The sequence below is a fragment of the Carcharodon carcharias genome, chromosome 6, assembly GCF_017639515.1.
Source record: "Carcharodon carcharias isolate sCarCar2 chromosome 6, sCarCar2.pri, whole genome shotgun sequence".
In the NCBI taxonomy this organism is placed as follows: Eukaryota; Metazoa; Chordata; class Chondrichthyes; order Lamniformes; family Lamnidae; genus Carcharodon; species Carcharodon carcharias.
In genome coordinates this window covers 22,136,066-22,153,747 of record NC_054472.1, presented here as the reverse complement: position 1 = coordinate 22,153,747, position 17,682 = coordinate 22,136,066, and the positions used below count along the sequence as shown (strand labels likewise).

The 17,682-nt window shown below is 39.6% G+C and overlaps 1 protein-coding gene across 2 annotated transcripts in view; it reads left to right on the top strand.

Moving 5' to 3' along the window:
• The window catches only part of LOC121278775 (arf-GAP with SH3 domain, ANK repeat and PH domain-containing protein 1-like), a 393,348-nt gene that overhangs the window by 80,934 nt on the left and 294,732 nt on the right, over positions 1 to 17,682 (top strand). For both annotated transcript variants that reach the window (XM_041189209.1, XM_041189210.1), the window contains one exon: positions 16,771 to 16,843. In XM_041189209.1, the coding sequence (XP_041045143.1) occupies positions 16,771 to 16,843 (73 nt within the window). The remainder of the gene's footprint in view (positions 1 to 16,770; positions 16,844 to 17,682) is intronic.

Genomic DNA, 17,682 nt, shown 5'->3' with positions numbered 1-17,682 from the left:
CCAGCATGCACCCACTGGCATCTCGCTCACTGCCACCTCAAGGGACATCACCACTCATTCTCTCTCTCACCCTCCCAGCTCCATCTCCCCTCATCTCTGGAAGTTGCCATCCTCAGCCCTCACCCTCTTGAGGCCACTTCCACAGATCAACTTGTGTCCCCACAAACACGCTCTGGGATAACCCCTTCCCCAGTAATGTCCTAGCCCTGCAGCCTCTTCCCTTGCCTGAGGCCACTTCTCCCCTTTTCCAAGCAAGCCCTAGCCCTGCAGCCATTGAAAATCCACCCCTGTCTTAATGGCTGGTCTCGTAAGTATAGACCTGCCTGTGAGTCCCCTAAAACTGATATGTCACTGTCTGTGAAGCCTGGCGCTGAAGACGGCAGGTGCTGACTGAAGGAAGATAAGCAAACAATCCTCAAAGTCCCAAGTGAAGTGCAGCTTGCCAGGTGCACGTCGCTTATGTTCAGTTGTGAAACACGGCACGCCGACATACTCAGAGATGATCCAGCATGGGAGGATGATTCCGGTGAGCTGCGCTTATAATGATATGCGGATGTATTACAAGGAGCTTCCTAAAGTGTGACAGTGGGAAATGTGACCTGCCATTGACCAGCAGAGCAAATGATTGCAAACTGGTTTTACAACTTTGTGAAACCAATTTTTGGTCTTCTCGCCATATTGTCTGCTCATGCTGTTGAACACGCCTGACGCCAGTGGGCATGGAAAATTCTGCCCCTACACTTGTTTGCAAGGTCTGTTTCCAGCCTAGTAAAACATGGCATCCTTTGTTGTACATTGAGCACTACTAAAGGAAGTTTGCTAATAAAAAGGAAACTGTCAAATCTATGCAAAAATAGTAAAACTATTTATAGTAACCAACAACACTAAAACATAGTGTCTTTAATGTCGCTTTGAAATAGCTGGAAAGCAACCAGGCATCTGCTCCAGCCAGATAGTCTTGATTGATATAATATGGGTCCAAGGTGAAGTGTTGTGTTTTTTGGAAGAATTGATAAAAAATTGTTGTGGTTTGTCAGACTGTAAAGAAATTTCATGTTGAACCTTACTTTAGTTTCCAGTGATGTCATTTTCAAACCAGGAAAATCATCTCCAATTTAACTTATAGCCTTAATTGTGGAGATGATGATGAATTTTTGTTAAGTAAATTCTTCAACCCTGCACCATTTATTTATTCTTCGGCAGGTTAATGCATCTACTGTGGAATGTGGCATACTGCCAATATCATAAAACATTCTGCAGTCCTTGACTTTGCAGAGGACCAAGTTAATTTTATTTAGCCATAAATATTAACCTTTAAATATGTTAGAGAATAAACTCTGTTCATTTTTCTGTTAATTAAGGACCAGACTTGAAGTACACCAGGTATAAATAGATCGTCTTTAATTGTTATAAGGTTTGAGCAAAAATGTAGATTCCAGGACCATGTATGATCAAATATGTAAATTATTTACAACAAAAAAATAGGACAAGTTGAAGGAAAATTATGCTATGGATTAAGGCAGAATTATGCCAAATACTGTTCAACACTTTGTTAATATAAGTGCAATCAGCATAATGTAACTTCTAAGCAACAAATGGAGAGCTCAATCAATTCTAACATCAAGTTCAAAAGCTTTGTTCTACTTTCGGACTGTCTCGTGAGCCAGACTGTTAGCCACCTCTGTATTCTTTCAAATGTGAGCTTGAGCTTCTTACCCCATATCCTCTGCAACACGTACTACATATTCCATCTCCTTAAAAGGATTCTTCTCCACCTCTACTTCTCGGCCCACTTGGTGCTGAAACCCTCTTCCATGTTTTGGTCACCACCAGACTTGACTTGTACAATGTTTCTGTCCTGCTTATCTTCCATGTACCCCCAAATGCTTCCAATTTAAAATTCTAATCCTTCTGTATTTAAATCCTCTTAATGACTGTTCCTTTCTCTACCTCTAACTTCCTCCAGCTCTCCAAACTCCCCTCACTTCTTCTGACTGTGCCTACTTATGCATTCCCCAGCTCCGTTTTGGTTCTCATTTGGCAGCTTTGCTTGCTTACCTAGTTCCCCTGTGCTAGATTTCTTTGTATGTGTTATGGCACAACAGATGGTAAATGCTAAGCGGCTCAAACCCTAAAGGGAAAGTTGAAGCAACTACCACAACTGTTTTGCAATTTGTATATTTCGAGATGCGTGCCTTGAATTTAGCAGTAATAAGACCGAGTCTTATAGATTTCTTACAAAACTAAATTAAGTCTTTATTAATAGAAAAAAATGATTTTAAGCACAGATCTACAAATTACTACTATGACAACTTCCAAATTCCCTAGACAACAGCTTGAGGTTTAGATGTTGGAGGCTTTTCACACTTGTTAGATCTTAGAATGCCTTCCCTTGCACAAAGCCTTCTATACTTTATACATATTTTCTTCTTTGCAAATTCACATTGCTTCATTATGATCTTTGTACTTTACCTTTCTAATAACATCTATCATAGTACTAATTCTACCAGTAATCTTTGGGAAAAATAAACATACTGTTTCTTAACTTCTGGCTAGGTGTAACATTTCACCCCCTCTTTTGAATTCAAGCTATTCTGACTTATTTAAAAATGCAAATTTTCCCTTTACACCTCACATTCTAAAACTTCCCCCACGTTTACCTAGTTAACATTTCAAACCTATATCTTATCTTTTACATTAAAGCCTTCAGACCAGCTGTCTTTAATTGTTAATTCACACACACCCACCCCACTCTTATGCACTTTACAATAAATTCCAATAGCATTTTAAAAATGATATTTTCCTGACAGTATGCCACCTCTGCTTTTCCACTCTGCTGTTTTAAGGCTTTCTTTAAAATCCATCTCTGAATAAGCTTTTGTTCTCTTCTCACCTTTCCTGCTTTTGCTTAGAATCCATTGTTTAAGCATGCTTTTGCGAAGTGCCTTGGGACGTTTTTGGGTGTTGGGACCCAATATAAATTTGAGTTTTTGTTACAGACAATGGCAAAAGAGCAGATTAATTTTGCTAGAAGGAAATTCTTGGTACCAGATGCATGCTCCCTGTTTCTCTCAATTTATCTTTCGTTTTCAGTACGTAGATTTGTAATATGTAAGTACTGTAGATGAGCTGTACGATCCAATATTGGTACTGGAAGTGAAAACTTTGAATTACTTTTGCATCTGAATTTATTTTATTTTACGGCAAATAAATGCTGTCTGCAAAGTTGGTTTGTTAAAATTAGACAATATTCTTCAGTTGTGTAAAGTATTAAATATATATTCTTTCATTATATGTTAATAGTATAGCCTTAATTTATTTAAACATCTGTATAGCTATTTGATATTTTTTTGCTAATTATGTAACTGAAAATTAGGAAAGCAGGATATTATTCAAACCTAGATTGACTTAATGGTATTTTATCCAATGAACCACATTCACAGCCCAAATGCTGAATTGCAGCGTAACTTGTATTGAAAAATTCATATAAAGGCTAAGTAATCTGATTGAAAGCATGCAAATATGCAATAATCATGTAATAAAAGTTGAAAAACAAACAAGGGAAGTGGTGGATGGGATATTAAAAGAAGAGTAAATTTGAATTAAAATTGTAAACCAATACACCATTGCTACATTACAGGTACTGAAGTACACGTTGACCCAAACCACGTAAGGAATAGGGTTACATAGGTACCTTTCCGTTCTGCAGAATGATCTAGGTAGCCTTATATATAAATCACAAAAAATTAGCACGCAGATACAAGAAGAAATTAGGAAGACAAATGAAACAGCCTTTATTGCAAGCGGGATGGAGCATAAAAGTAGGAAAATCTTGCTATAGCTGTACAGGGTGTCGATAAGATCCCAGCTAGAGTACACTGTTTGACCTTATTTAAAGAGGGATATTGTTGCATTGGAGGCAGTTCACAGAAGGTTCACTAGGTTGATTCCCCGGACGAAGAGGTGGTTTTGATGAATTGTTGAGATTGGGCCTATTGGAATTTAGAAGAATGAGAAGTGATCTTATTGAAACATAAGATTCTGAGGGGGCTTGGCAGGGTAGATGCTGAAAGGTGTTTCCCCTTGTGGGGGAATCTGGAACTCGGGCATAGTTTTAAAATTAGGGGTCTTCCATTTGAGGTGGCGATGAGGAGGAACCTTTTCTTCTGAGCGTCGTAATCTTTGGAATTCTCTACTTCAAAGAGCATGGAGACTAAGTTATTGAATATAGTCAAGGTTGAGTTGGGCAGATTTTTGATCGATAAGGGAGTTGAGAGTTTTGGGGGTCAATGTTGGGGGTGCCACAGTCAGATCATCCATGACTTTACTGAATATTTAGAGAAAGTTCAAGGAGTCAAATGGCCCACCCTGTACCTATTTCTTATGTTCTTGTTGTATTGCAGATGATTTTTGCATGCTTAACAGGCCATTACTGTTGCTCATAAGAATGTATGCATGTTAAACAATAAAAAGAAAATAACATGTTCTATTGACATTCTTTACCATCACAGAGCTGGTCAGAATTATTCTGACAAAGTACAATGAATTCTGGATTTTGATAGCACCTGTGTGAAAGCTAATGAAATTCAGTTAAGTCCTCCTCATATGTGAGAATTATTATGCCCTTGTGACCAAATAGGTTTGGTGTGAAGATGGCATAATTCACTTCAATTGTCAATAGTCTTGAGTTAGTGATAGCAAAGAGACAAAGTATATCAAATCTCCCAAGTGTTGGATTCTTTAAAGAAAGGTAGTAACAGTGAAAATAGAACCATAGAAAAGTTAGATGGAATTCAATCTGGAAAAGTTTGAGGTAATGCATTTGAGAAGGGCAAACAAAGCAAGAGAATACTCAGTAAATGGGAGGATATTGAGAGAGATTGAGGAAGTGAGGGACCTTGGAGTGCATGTCCACAGGTCCCTGAATGTGGCAGGACAGGTGGATAAGGTGGTAAAGAAAGCATATGGAATGCTTTCTTTTATTGGACGAGGTGTTGAATACAAAAGCTGGGATGTAATGATGGAACTGCATAAAATGCTGGTTACGCCACAGCTAGAATTTTGTGCATAGTTCTGGTCGCCACATTGCGGGAAGGATATCATTTCTCTGGAGAAAGTACAGAGGAGGTTTACAAAAATGTTGCCAGGGCTGGAAAATTGAAGCTACGAGGAAAAATACTGCCATTGTTGATTCTCAATTAGATATATGTGTATCTGCTTCCAGTAATTAATTTGAGTAGCACCGAATTGCATATTTTGTCAGTAGCCAGATTTTTGTATGTACTATTAGGCAATGTTATTAACGATATTAATGGTGCATTTTCTAGCTAGTATAAAGGCAATAGGAAACTGTTTTGGTCTTGGTCAATATTTCACTGAACTATATTGCTGAACGTGCTAATGAAACTTGACGATCTACATTAATTAATGCTAGAGAATGAAAAATATGATAGTCATTTTCATTTTTTCATATACAGTGATTTTTACTTTGTTGTGTCAGTGATCCTTTAGTGATGATCAATACTAATAAGTTCAGTTTAGCTTTTTCAAACAAAGCTTTTCAGTAGACTCCCTGCCAAGTTTATATGTGGCAAATAAGTAGCAGCTCTTCAGTAATAATTGCTGATGCAGAGATGTTTGGTGAATAATAATGCAGGTTAATTGAATATTTCCTTCAGTTTTCGGTTCCTGTTCTCAGAATGAGACCCATCCTTTAGCCCAGAACAATCTGTAATTAAGGGTAAGGCTTACTTTTTGCTTCTCATTGAAAGGTATTTGTTCAAAACATTTTGTACTTAGCATGCAAGAATCATGCAAGAGAAGGTAAATCAGATTAGCTAATGCTTTGATTCTTAGTTTGATGAAAAAATGCCTATTATTTAAGCATATTCATTTAATTATTGTATGATAAATTAGATGCAATCCCTTTGGTAAATAAATGTTGTCAGTAACCATACTTGGCTGACTCATGTTATTGGAAGAACAAGAGAGTGACTTTGAGTGGCAAAATAATCTTTAAAAACAAGTGAGAAAAAAAACTATCGTTGATCAGAAGTACATTTAACTACCCTTTAACTATAATGTTGTAGAACTATGGTTATACCTGGAGCTGCATATTACAGCAATACCTCAAAAGCCATAGACTAACCAGGTTGACAACTGGACATTACAACCATAATTACAAAGTACTCATAATTCCACTTGCATGCCTGTGGATCTGCCTGTGTGTATGGCTGTGTATATAAAATTATGGAACTTTAATTTTAATCAGAATTCAGGAAAGCAGACTATTTCCACTGAAGCTGATGTGGAAATCCTTGATAAGAGTAGTTTTGCAGAGCATAATGTTAAATCAATAAAGCTTGTTTCTGCTCATGTGAACTTGGGATATGGTATGATGGATGGGGTGATTTGATTAGCTGAGCAATTTATTGAACAACTGGTATAGCATCTGCTGAACAGGATGACTACAGTAGAAAAATAGTCTTTTTTTGTGCTGGAAAAATACAAATTGCATATTAAGTATGTAAAATTTCAGCTAAATTGAAATTGTCTGTTAACTAGCACTGTACGTGAAGGACCTAAATGTTTTTCAGTGACTGCATTTTGGTTAACATTCAAAGTATAAGCTAGGAATAAAGTGCATCCTTAATCAACAAAGAGCATGGTTTTCAAAATGGAAGTGTTAGGGAGCAGTTTTCTATTGCAACTAAAATATAGACCTCATTAGTTGCCAGTCATTTCATTTGTTGATCTATTTCCTGCAGACAGTTTAGAAAGATGATTTGAATTTTTGAATACAGAATTATTTTGATAGAATTAGTGGTGTAGACATAGATTTCAAGTAAGCACGTGGTATTCCAGGTTAAATGCCAGTTTGAATTTGTGGAATAAAAATAATTCATATACGGTGTAGAGTTCTTGCATAGTTTACAAGAATTGCCAGAAACCAAACCACTGGAGTCAGCAGCATTTTCTGATTATTGGAAGACTGAGATTAAAATTAGTTTGTTTTCACACAGCTCCCATAGTCGAGCTTTGCCCATGTATTTGTGTTCTTGAAAATGAATGTAGCAAAACTTTGTCTTTAATGGGAAAACTTGGAATAGGCAAATGCTTGTTCATGAAACCCAATTCTTTTAGTAGACTATGCAATTTATCCTATTGCTAATGCTGAACCTATTTTTTAAACACTACCTGAAGCACATTTTCTAATGGTCTTTCATGCACATGATCAATATGTTGCTGGGCAACATTTATTTCTCTAAAAGGGACTAAAACACTCAAGGAAAAGGTGCCATTCTTAAAACACGTTTCAAATAAAAATGGCTTATTGCTGGGTAAAATTTATAAATAAATAGGTACCATAGATCAATGCAGCTGGATAGCACAAGTCCCCAGCATGCAGAGAAAGTTCATAAGCTTATGCAAATAGCCAAAATATGAGAAGCAATCCATTGTGCATGTTCTTGATGCAGGAGCTAAGACAGTAGCTCAAAGGATATTGCCATGCCCCTCTGTTAGTGTTGTGGTCCTGGCTTAAAGCTACTTATATGATTGGCCAGGACACTGGTCCCAGCACGGTTCAAGTGGAGCCTTTCCTGTCAGAACAGTTCACTGTTCCCTGAATACTGATACCAGTGCCTCATGAATCCAAACCCCTTCTTTCCACACCACTCTTTGAGCCACACATTTAAACCTCTAATCTGCTTGACCCTATGCCAATTTTGTGTGGCTTAAGTAAGAATCCAGAGATGATTCCCTTGATGTTCTGCATTTTAATTTGGACACAAACTCCTCATTCTCTTAGGTAGTAAAGGAGTAATGATCTGGTGTGTCATTGGTTCCTACGTGGAGCAGGACAACTGGATTATCCACACAGGTAGCAAGCACTTTCTACCTGTTGGACAAAGTCAGGGGCTGAGGCTCCTCTATCACTACATGCCAGTTCCCCATACCTACCTGACTCCCAGTCACACCCTCCTGTCCCTGACCATTGACCAACTCTAAAGCCCGGTTTCCTGGAACAAAGTGTCCAGGTAACTCTTCCCCATCCTTGATGGCCTACAATGTCTCCACCTCAGGCTCCAGCTCAGCAACTGTTAAGGCTGAAATTGCCTAAGCTGCAGACACTTATATGGTTGTCCAGGATTGCAGTGCACCCCACAGATTCCCACATGCTGCAGCCACGGAACACCACCAGCCCTTATATCCAACCTTATTTATTTAACTAGCCAATTATTTGATTTACACATATAAAATAATAGAAAGATGCACTTGCCTAGCTTTGAGACAAAGGAAGAAACCTCACCAGCTTCTTGAGGTGGAAAAAAGTAGAAAAAGGAGCTCTTCTTTGCCCCTCTGTGCCGAATTCCCACATGAACCAAATTCCCAACTATACATTGCCTTTCTTAAATTCTTTCATGGGATGTGAATGTTGCTGGCTAGGCCAGCATTTATTGCCTATATCTAATTTCCCTCAAGAAGGTGGTGGTGCGCTGCCTTCTTGAACCGTTGCAGGCCATGTGCTATGGGTACACTGACAGTGCTGTAAGAGAGGGAGTTCCAGGATTTTGACCCAGTGACAGTGAAGGAATGGCAATATATTTCCAAGCCAGGATGGTGAGTGGCTTGGAGGGGAACTTCCAGGTGGTGGTGTTCCCATCTATCTGCTAACCTTGTCCTTCTAAATGGTAGCAGTCATGGGTTTGGAAGATGCTGTCTAAGGAGACTTGGTGAGTTCCTGCAGTGCATCTTGTAGATGGTACATAGCACTGACACTGCGTCGGTGGAGGGAGTAAATGCTTATGGATGGGGTGCCAATCAAGAGGCTGCTCTGTCCCAGATGTTGTTAAGCTGCTTGATGGTTGCTGAAGCTGCACTCATCCAAGCTAGTGGAGAGTATTCCATCACGTTTGGAGAGTCAGGCAGCGAGTTACTCACTGCAGGATCCCTGGCTTCTGAGCTGCTCTTGTAGCCACAGTATTTATATGGCTAGTCCAGTTCAGTTTCTGGTCAATTGTAAAAAAAAAAACCCCCCCACCCCCCCCACAGGTGTTGATCGTGGGGGTCTCAGCGATGGTAATGCCATTGAATGTCAAGGGGTGATGGTTAGACACTCTCGTTGGAGATGGTCATTGCTTGACACTTGTGTGGCATGAATGTTACTTGCTACTTATCAGCCCAAGCCTGGATATTGTCCAGGTCTTGCTGCATTTGGACATGGATTGCTTCAGTATCTGAGGATTCACAAATAGCACTGAATATTGTGCAATCATCAGCAAACATCCCTGCTTCTGACCTACTGATGGAAGAAAGGCCATTGATGAAGCAGGTTGGGCTTAGGACACTACCCTGAGCAACTCCTGCAGCGATGTCCTAGAACTGAGATGAATGATCTCCAACAACCAAAACCATTATCCTTTGTACTGGATATGACGTCTGACTTCAGCATAGTCTCCGTGCATCCCCTTACTCTGTGCAGTTTGAAAAACCTCTCTGCTTATGTAGAACCTTATGTAGAGTCTGAGTCACTAGCTAGTTTAGCTTTCTGCTACAGAACTTAGTGCCTATTGAACCAACTAATTTGAACTGATTGACAGATAATTGCCACTGCCAGGTAGCTCCCTGTTTAACAAGGCTATTTAACTCACTTGAAGGTTGAAAATTCTGTATCAGAGCCTGACTTCTCTCAAGTTTAAACTTTAGTTAAAACTTACAGGAACTCGCCACGTGAATCAAATTCCCAACCACACACTGTCTACGTCTCACTCCGATGTAGTATCCCCTCCATGCGTCCCCTTACCCTGCCAGAAGTGCAGCATCTGCTTTCCTAAATTATTTTAGGGTTTCTTTGCCTCCTACCACCACAGTCCATTCCATGCATTCATCACAGTGTTGCTGAATCTACCCTTGGCTATTTTGGACCTTTTGTCCTTGAGCTAATTTAGCAGAATAAGACCAAGTAATTTTTGAATTTAGCTTTTCCATATATTATTTTGCATAGGTATACAAGATAATCACTCATGATTCCTTGAGCCTATAAACTTAGAGCTGGTTACTACTTGCTCAGCAAATAATCATTTATTTTAATCAATGGACTTTTAGAATTGCATCTTATCAAAAAACTTAATTCTGTGAAAGCAATTAAATCAAAATCATTCTCCCAGCTCAGTTGATTGATAGAAACATATTGTGCTATTGAATGGGCAGTAATGTTATATATCTTTATTCTGAATTTCTTATCCTATTTGCCTTAAAATTAATAAAATTGAATATTAAAACCATGTCAACCAAAGAGCTGTTTGTTACCCTAACCTTAACTATATTGTTCCAAATTTTGTGGTGGTGGTAATTGTGAGGCAATCAGCATGCATTATTGAGTTAAATCAGACAAAACTGCTCGTGCGCAGTTAATTGCAGAGATCTGGAAGTAGTGGTCAAAGATACCCTGCTTACCCACAGTGAGCGCTGTTACAGTTCTTGCTGATAGACATGGCATTGAAATGTCTGCAACAATGTGACCCTTCCGTATGTGCTGATTGTGTGCACAAATCGGTTGTAATAATGCAAGGTTTGGTCATTATTGGGACATCACATTTCGCAATTCCAGTGTGAATGCCCTTGAATCATGATTTACTTAAATACCAGATTATCAATAATCAAGATGATGTGAAGATAAAAGTGACTGTGTATTAAAATATAGTTGGGGGACCAGGGAAGTGAAATGACATACATCAGCGTTGAAACAAATAATTATACAGTGAAACTACAAAACACTGATGAGCCCCGAGTTGCAGTAAGATCAAGATACACAGTACAACCATTAAATTGTAGTGAAACAAGGATACATATGCACAGCTAAACACATCTGTCACCTCAATTAGTTCAGTATCATTCCTCAAGGAGTCAGTGATGAGCTTATTTTTAAACCATTAAAGATTTGGCTGAGCACCTACTTTCAGACATTCCATTACCCTTTTATTAATGGAGGTGTCCTTTGCATTACACCCCTCCCCCCTTGCACAGTTTGTGGCTGCAATTTCACAATCAACCCCTCAGTCCCATAATCAGCAGAAAGCTTCTTTTAATTCATTGTGTGCTGGTCCTAATATAAAATGCACTGTTTCTGCAGGCTGCTAAGTGCATTAAAGTATTCGGTAATGTGGACTCACATCCTGCACCCACTTGTTCCATACTAAAAATAGCTTTAAAAGTTAGGGCTGATGCTTCCAGGAGCTTTTAATGGTGCTTTAAGTGATAACTGCAGTTGAAAATTCTCTCTGGACCTGAAAAGTGATTTTTACAAGTATGGAGTCTCATTCTCTAGAAAAATTAGTGTTGGAGGTATTTTTAATCTTTGTTTGTCTCTTAGCTCTCTCTCCTAATCCCATATATATTTTTCATTTTTATTTTGCTTTCTATGCATCATTTTCCTACTATGGGGGGAATCGTCCCAGATTTGTACCATGTGTGGCAGCAGGTGGGAAAATGTTTTACCTGCTGGCTGCAATAGTGACTTTTAATGCCAAATTGTCCCAATCCCACCTCATTAATCATGCGTTCCCGGGAAATGCACCATTTCGAAGGCGGGTGGGCTCTCATTTGCCTGCCATGCCATCACTTCACCACTTCTTCATGCCAAGCACCATATTTATAGTGCAACTGCACACACGCCCCTCAGTGCTTCCAGCCCAGGACTGCTACGCAGAAGACATGCCCCTGAAAGGCAAGAAGACTGCAGCCCCCTGATTCAGTAATATGTCCCTGAAATACCTATTGGATGCTATAGAGGCCTGCCATGATGTCCTCTACCCCCACTCTGGATGCAGGAGGCCCAGCAATCTCTCCACTCTGGCTTGGTAGGTGATGGCAGTGGTAACCAGTGCCAATGTTGCACAGAAGATGTTGGCCATCCAATGCTAGAGGATGAACAATCTCATCCGTGTTACCAGTGTAGGGTAACCATCTCATCACTCTAAATTCTTTCCCTCAAACCCATCACACCTTCACTGGCATCTCATTCATGGCCAGGGACGACATCACTCTCACTTTCTCACACACCCTCACATCTCCATCTGACATCATCTCCTTTGGAGACTGCCTCCTCAGCCCTCACCATTTTGAGGCCACTTGCACTGATCAAATTGTGCCCCCACACACACCTAGGGATACCCACCTTCCCCAGTACAGCCCTCGCCCTGCAGTCCCTTCCCTTGGCCTGAGGCCACTTCTCCTCTTTGCCCAAGCAAGCCCTAGCCCTGCAGCCGCTGAAAAGCCACCCCCCGTCTTATGGCTGGTCTGGTAAGTAGAGACCTGCCCATGCGTCCCGCTAAAAGTGGTGGCGCTGTCTGTGAAGCCTGGCACTGATGACTGCGAGTGTTGTCTGAAGCAAGGTAGGTAAATTAAACCTTGACGCCTTGAGTGAAATGCAGCTCGCTAGGTGCATGTCGCTTAAGAATTTTGTTTCAGGAATATTACTGGCACGGTTTGAAATTTGGCATATTATAGCAACTTAGCCAGAGTTTGTAAGCATTGCTAATTTGAAATAATCGGACATGGTACTATTGAGGAAAGGAGCAAAGTATTACAATGTGATATTGAGTAATACAAAGTATTACCCTTTGCACTATTTCCAGCAATAAGCCCATTTATAAAAAGCAGGTGTGCAGTTGTGTTGCATGTGGCAGAGAAAATGCCTCAATTTTCTTTGTTAGATACAGTCTACTCCTTTATAATTTTGTCATTTTCACGTTTAAAAAACGGAATTGCCCAATGATTTGATGTGAACAATGTTAGGTCAACAATGTGGAGCTGTCGTCTTAAAGACAACTAGATTGTCAGCTGTTACAAATTAAGTAACTTCAATTTAAGGATTTAATTCTCAATTAGTGAACAATGGTACATTGCCCTCCAACTGTCAATGTGAACTGCATACATATATGATTTCTTGTAAATATTCAGTAACCTAGGTTAGTTTGGTGTAAATCAAGGAGCTGTGCACCTTTTTTTGATTGCAATATCCTAACGTGCATTAGGAATCTTGAATCTTGCATGGGCTTTACATCATATGACATTCAGTCAGCATCTCAGCTATGGTAACTGCAATAGAGTTGTACCATCAAGGTTATATCTGATAATAGAAATGTTCTCGCTATTTCTCTTAAATGCATATATAATTTAAACATTTAGTAGATGCTATTGTCCATGGCAACTTGCACTACAGACTGTAAGTTTTGCCTCTTGAGCATTAGATAGACCCTAACTTTTAAATTTTCATGTTATTATTTGGGAGCAAGGATTGTGAATGATTGGGAATCTTGTTGAGCTAGGGACTGTCCTTGGAAATTGTGCATGTATTGTCACCTTGCGATGTAGTGTGTCCCTCCGCATGTGTCTAGTCTCCCTCAATTGCTTGCTGGTGGGAGTTGCCCTCCCCCTCCCCCATTGCTTGTCCATGGACACCATGGCTGCCAGGGACCTGCCCTGTCCAAGCCTCCTTCCCCACCTCATTTCTGGCCTGCACTGTCTGCCTCCCTGCTATGTTAGCAGTGACATTTGGTGCTGGTTCTCTTTGAGGTACTTTTTGCCTTGATATCAAAATTACTTATTTTTCTTAAACTTTTCTAATAACTGGATACTCTCCCTAAAATATATCTGCTGTATTTTACCTGTAAACGTGAAAATATTTTGACACCATTTTCAAAGAAAAAGCTTTTGTTAGAGTTCAGGCTGCTGAATATTGCCTCACACTCATTGTCAGTCTCCATGTGACCTGTTCCCATATTATCTTGGAAGGGTTCAGAGTTGAGATTAGGAGCCTGAACATAAGTATGGCTGGCTAATCAAATTCTGGGGTCATCCTGGCTATTCTTAAGCACTCCCTTTGGTTAGTCCTAGAAGAGTGAGGTGGTGGCCCTCTGATTGAGTAGATATACATGAGATGAAAGCCTGTGGTGATGTTTTTAAATTAAAAGTTATCAGAATTTCCCTTTTGAAATGCCTACGAATTTTGCAAAGTTCCATAGTTCATGCTATTTCTTCGTCAAAGCATACTAAATGGGGCAAGTGGTATAGGTGCACAAATTGGTTGAGGGTGGCAGGACCAATTGGGAAGGTAATTAAAAAAGCTTAATGCGATCCTGGGCTTTATAAATAGAGCGTAGAGTACAAAAGCCAAGAAGTTACAACACTGGTTCGAGCTCAATTGGAATCATGTGTTCAATTCTGTGCACTAAATTTTATGAAGACTGTGAGGGCTTTGGAGGCAGTGTGTGGAAATGATTTAGGAGAATGGTTCCAGGATTAAGGGACTTCAGTTACATGAGTGGATTGGAGCATCTTGGATTGTTCTCCTAGGAAAAGATTGAGAGATTTGATGGAGGTGTTCAAAATCACACAGGAGTCTAGACAGTAGATGAAGAGAAATTATTCTCATTGGCATAAAGGTCAAGAACTGGAGGACACTGATTTTAAGATGTTTGGCAAAAGAACCAAAAGCCACATGAAGGAAAACTTTTTTACGCAGTGTGGGATTAGGATCCGGAATGTACTGTCTGAGTGGGGTTGGGAGATTCAGTCGTGACTTTCAAAAGGAAATTGGCTAAGCACCTAAACAGAGAATTTGAAGGGCTACAGGGAAAGGGTGTGGGTGTGGTACTAACTAAATTGTTGTTGCAGAGAACCAGAATGGAGTCATTGGGCTGAATGGCTATCATCTTTGCCCTAAACACCTATGGTTATCTAAACAAATTAGTGTTTCCTAACTAGTTTGATTTTGCCTATTTTGAGCTTAAACCAACATCCCTCTTTCTGCTAACAAAAATAAAAATATCTGGAAAAACTCAGCAGGCATGGCAGCATCTGCGGAGAGGAACACAGTTAACGTTTCGAGTCCGAATGACGCTTCAACAGAACAGAGTCATATGGACTCGAAACGTTAACTGTGTTCCTCTCCGCAGATGCTGCCAGACCTGCTGAGTTTTTCCAGGTATTTTTATTTTTGTTTTGGATTTCCAGCATCTGCAGTTTTTTGCTTTTATCTCTCTTTCTGCTGTCCTGTGCACATGCAAACATCCAAATTGAATACCTCAATCATACCTCTTTTCTGTCTTTTGCCTTTCTGATGAGAAGAGCCACATATCGTTGAGTTGACTGCCATTTGTTTTATTCTTCACACTCATTATGTTAGTAGCTCTTTTTGCATTTTTTCCAGTTTGGGTATTTCACACCAGTGCACCACAATGACCCAGATTTTGCAGTATGATAAACAGTGAGGCACTCGGTGCTCACACGTATTACAAGATAGCAAATTCTGCAGTCTACACATGTGGGCCTAAATGCAGAAATCCAGAAGTTGCTGTCAGTGATGCCCTGCTCTTTCACAGACTGTGCTGTTGCAGTCTTGGCTAATGGAATCTTAATTTATTACTATAGTGGCATGAACCTTTGATATTTAGCTACTCAGTGAGGGCTGATGAGGGAATTAGGAGTTGGCCATTGAATGGGTGTGTTTTTAACAATGTAATAAACACTAATTTCTGTTGAACAATCTTCCTGGCCCTGAAACAAATACAAGTGTGGACTCTCATTTCCTTGGAAGAAAATTAACATTGCAGAATTGTAAAATATATATATGCTTTTAGCTCCTCTCTCCCTGAATGCCATGTGTCTGTCTTGATCTTAATTTCGCATCCTACGATGTTTTAAATATTACTTATACTTCCTATTGTTTTTATTACTTTGCATTCTGCATGTCTGAGAGGATTTTTCAATCTCATTAGTTGAAGAGTGTCCTTTGTGCTTGCCCTGCTCTGAGGGCATGGATTTCAAACAAACGTCGGATGACTGGGAGTTTCCTGATAAACCTGCTGACGGTCTGAGGGCAAACTGTACAAGAAATGAATGGTGAAAGGTGTTACTTTGCCGCTCTTAAATCCTGGTCAATAGATTTTTGGTGAAGTAACAAACTATTTAGATTAATTATCTCTGCATTTTTGCCGCATCTAGCGTGTCAACTATGTCTTAGTTGGTAGCAGTCTGACCTCTTAGTCAGAAAGCTGTGGGTTCATGTTCTATTCTACTGAGCACAATAATCGAGGCTAACACTCCAGTGCATTATTGATGGAGTGCTGCACTGTCAGAGGTGCCGTGTTTTGGTTGAAATGTTAAACTGAAGCCCTGTGCCCTCAGTTGGACTTAAAGAATCCCATGACACTTCATAGAAGAGATGAGCATTACCCCAGTGTCCGGGCCAATATTTATCACTTAATCAACATCACCAAAACATACTATCTAGTCATGATCACATTACTGTTTGTGGGAGCCTGCTGTGTGCAGGCTGCCTCATTTTCTGCATTGCAACAATGATTGCATTTCAGAAATTACTTAATTGGCTGTGAAGCATTTAGGACGTCTGGTAGTCATGAAAGAAAGACTTGCATTTATGTAGCACCTTTCATGACCACTGGACATCTCAGCACTTACAGCTATTGAAGTACAAAGGTGCTATAAAAATGTAAATTTTTTTTTTAAAACCTAAAATGTTGGTTTCTGTCACCATGAGGAAGAGTTCTTAAGTACTCGGATGACTTTATTTAAATCCCTGTTTGGGGATTTGGGGAGCAAAAGTTAGTGGTAGTGAAAACCAAACTGGTCATTGCATTATTCTTTGAATATCCATAATTTTTTTTCAAGTCATTGATTAAGTGAAGGAACCAAATGTTAATGTGGTAAATGCTGCAATTATTTTTTCTTTGCTTTCTTTCACAGACATTAGACTTGGACAAAAATGCACTACAAAAAGTAAAGAAATCGGCAAAATCAATAAACACTTCAGGTCAAGGTAAGTTTCAGCTGTGGTATTTATTCATTTTTTAACATCAAGTATGGTGTATATGGTAAGCAATGTATTGTATTTTAATCTGTAACATGCCTTATATGACAAAATTGTGTTAATCAAAGTACATGTTCTCCAGTTGCTTTTTTTCATAATGTTCATGAAGCTTGTCACTGCAGTTTTTAGTAAATTCAGTACATTAGCCTCTGGAATAGTTGGAAAAATAAGGCAGTTGATACCAATTTATTGTTGCCTTTCAGTGCAAGTTGCTGTTTCTTTACACATCACAATGATGTTGCAAATATTAGAAAAATTTTGTTTACTTGCACGGTGCTTGGCAGTTGGACACAACAAAACAAGGGATAGGAGCAGGCCTGTTGAGCCTGCTGCTGGCCAGTTAGACGAACATCAGTTGTTGGAAAAATGCTGGTATCTATCATTAAGGAATTCTTAACAATGCGCTTTGAAAACGTAGTATATTAGAACAAGTCAACGTGTTTTTACTGTTTGACAAAGCTTCTTGAGGATGTAACTTAATAAGGTAGATAAAGGATAACCAGTAGATGTAGCATACCTGGATTTCCAAAAGGCATTTGAAAGGGTGCAGCACGAAAGGTCAGTAGGCAAGATAAGGGCTCTTTGGGTTGGGAGGTAATTAGCATGGATAAAGGATTGGTTAACGGATAGAGAACAGAAAGGGCATAAATGGGCTTTTTCAAGTTGGCAGGCAGTGAATAGTGGAGTGCCACAAGGATTAGTGCTGGGGCCTCGGCTATGTACAGGACTTCGATAAATAGACAGAGTAATGTATCTAAATTTGCTGATGCTAAGCTAGGTGGAAAGGT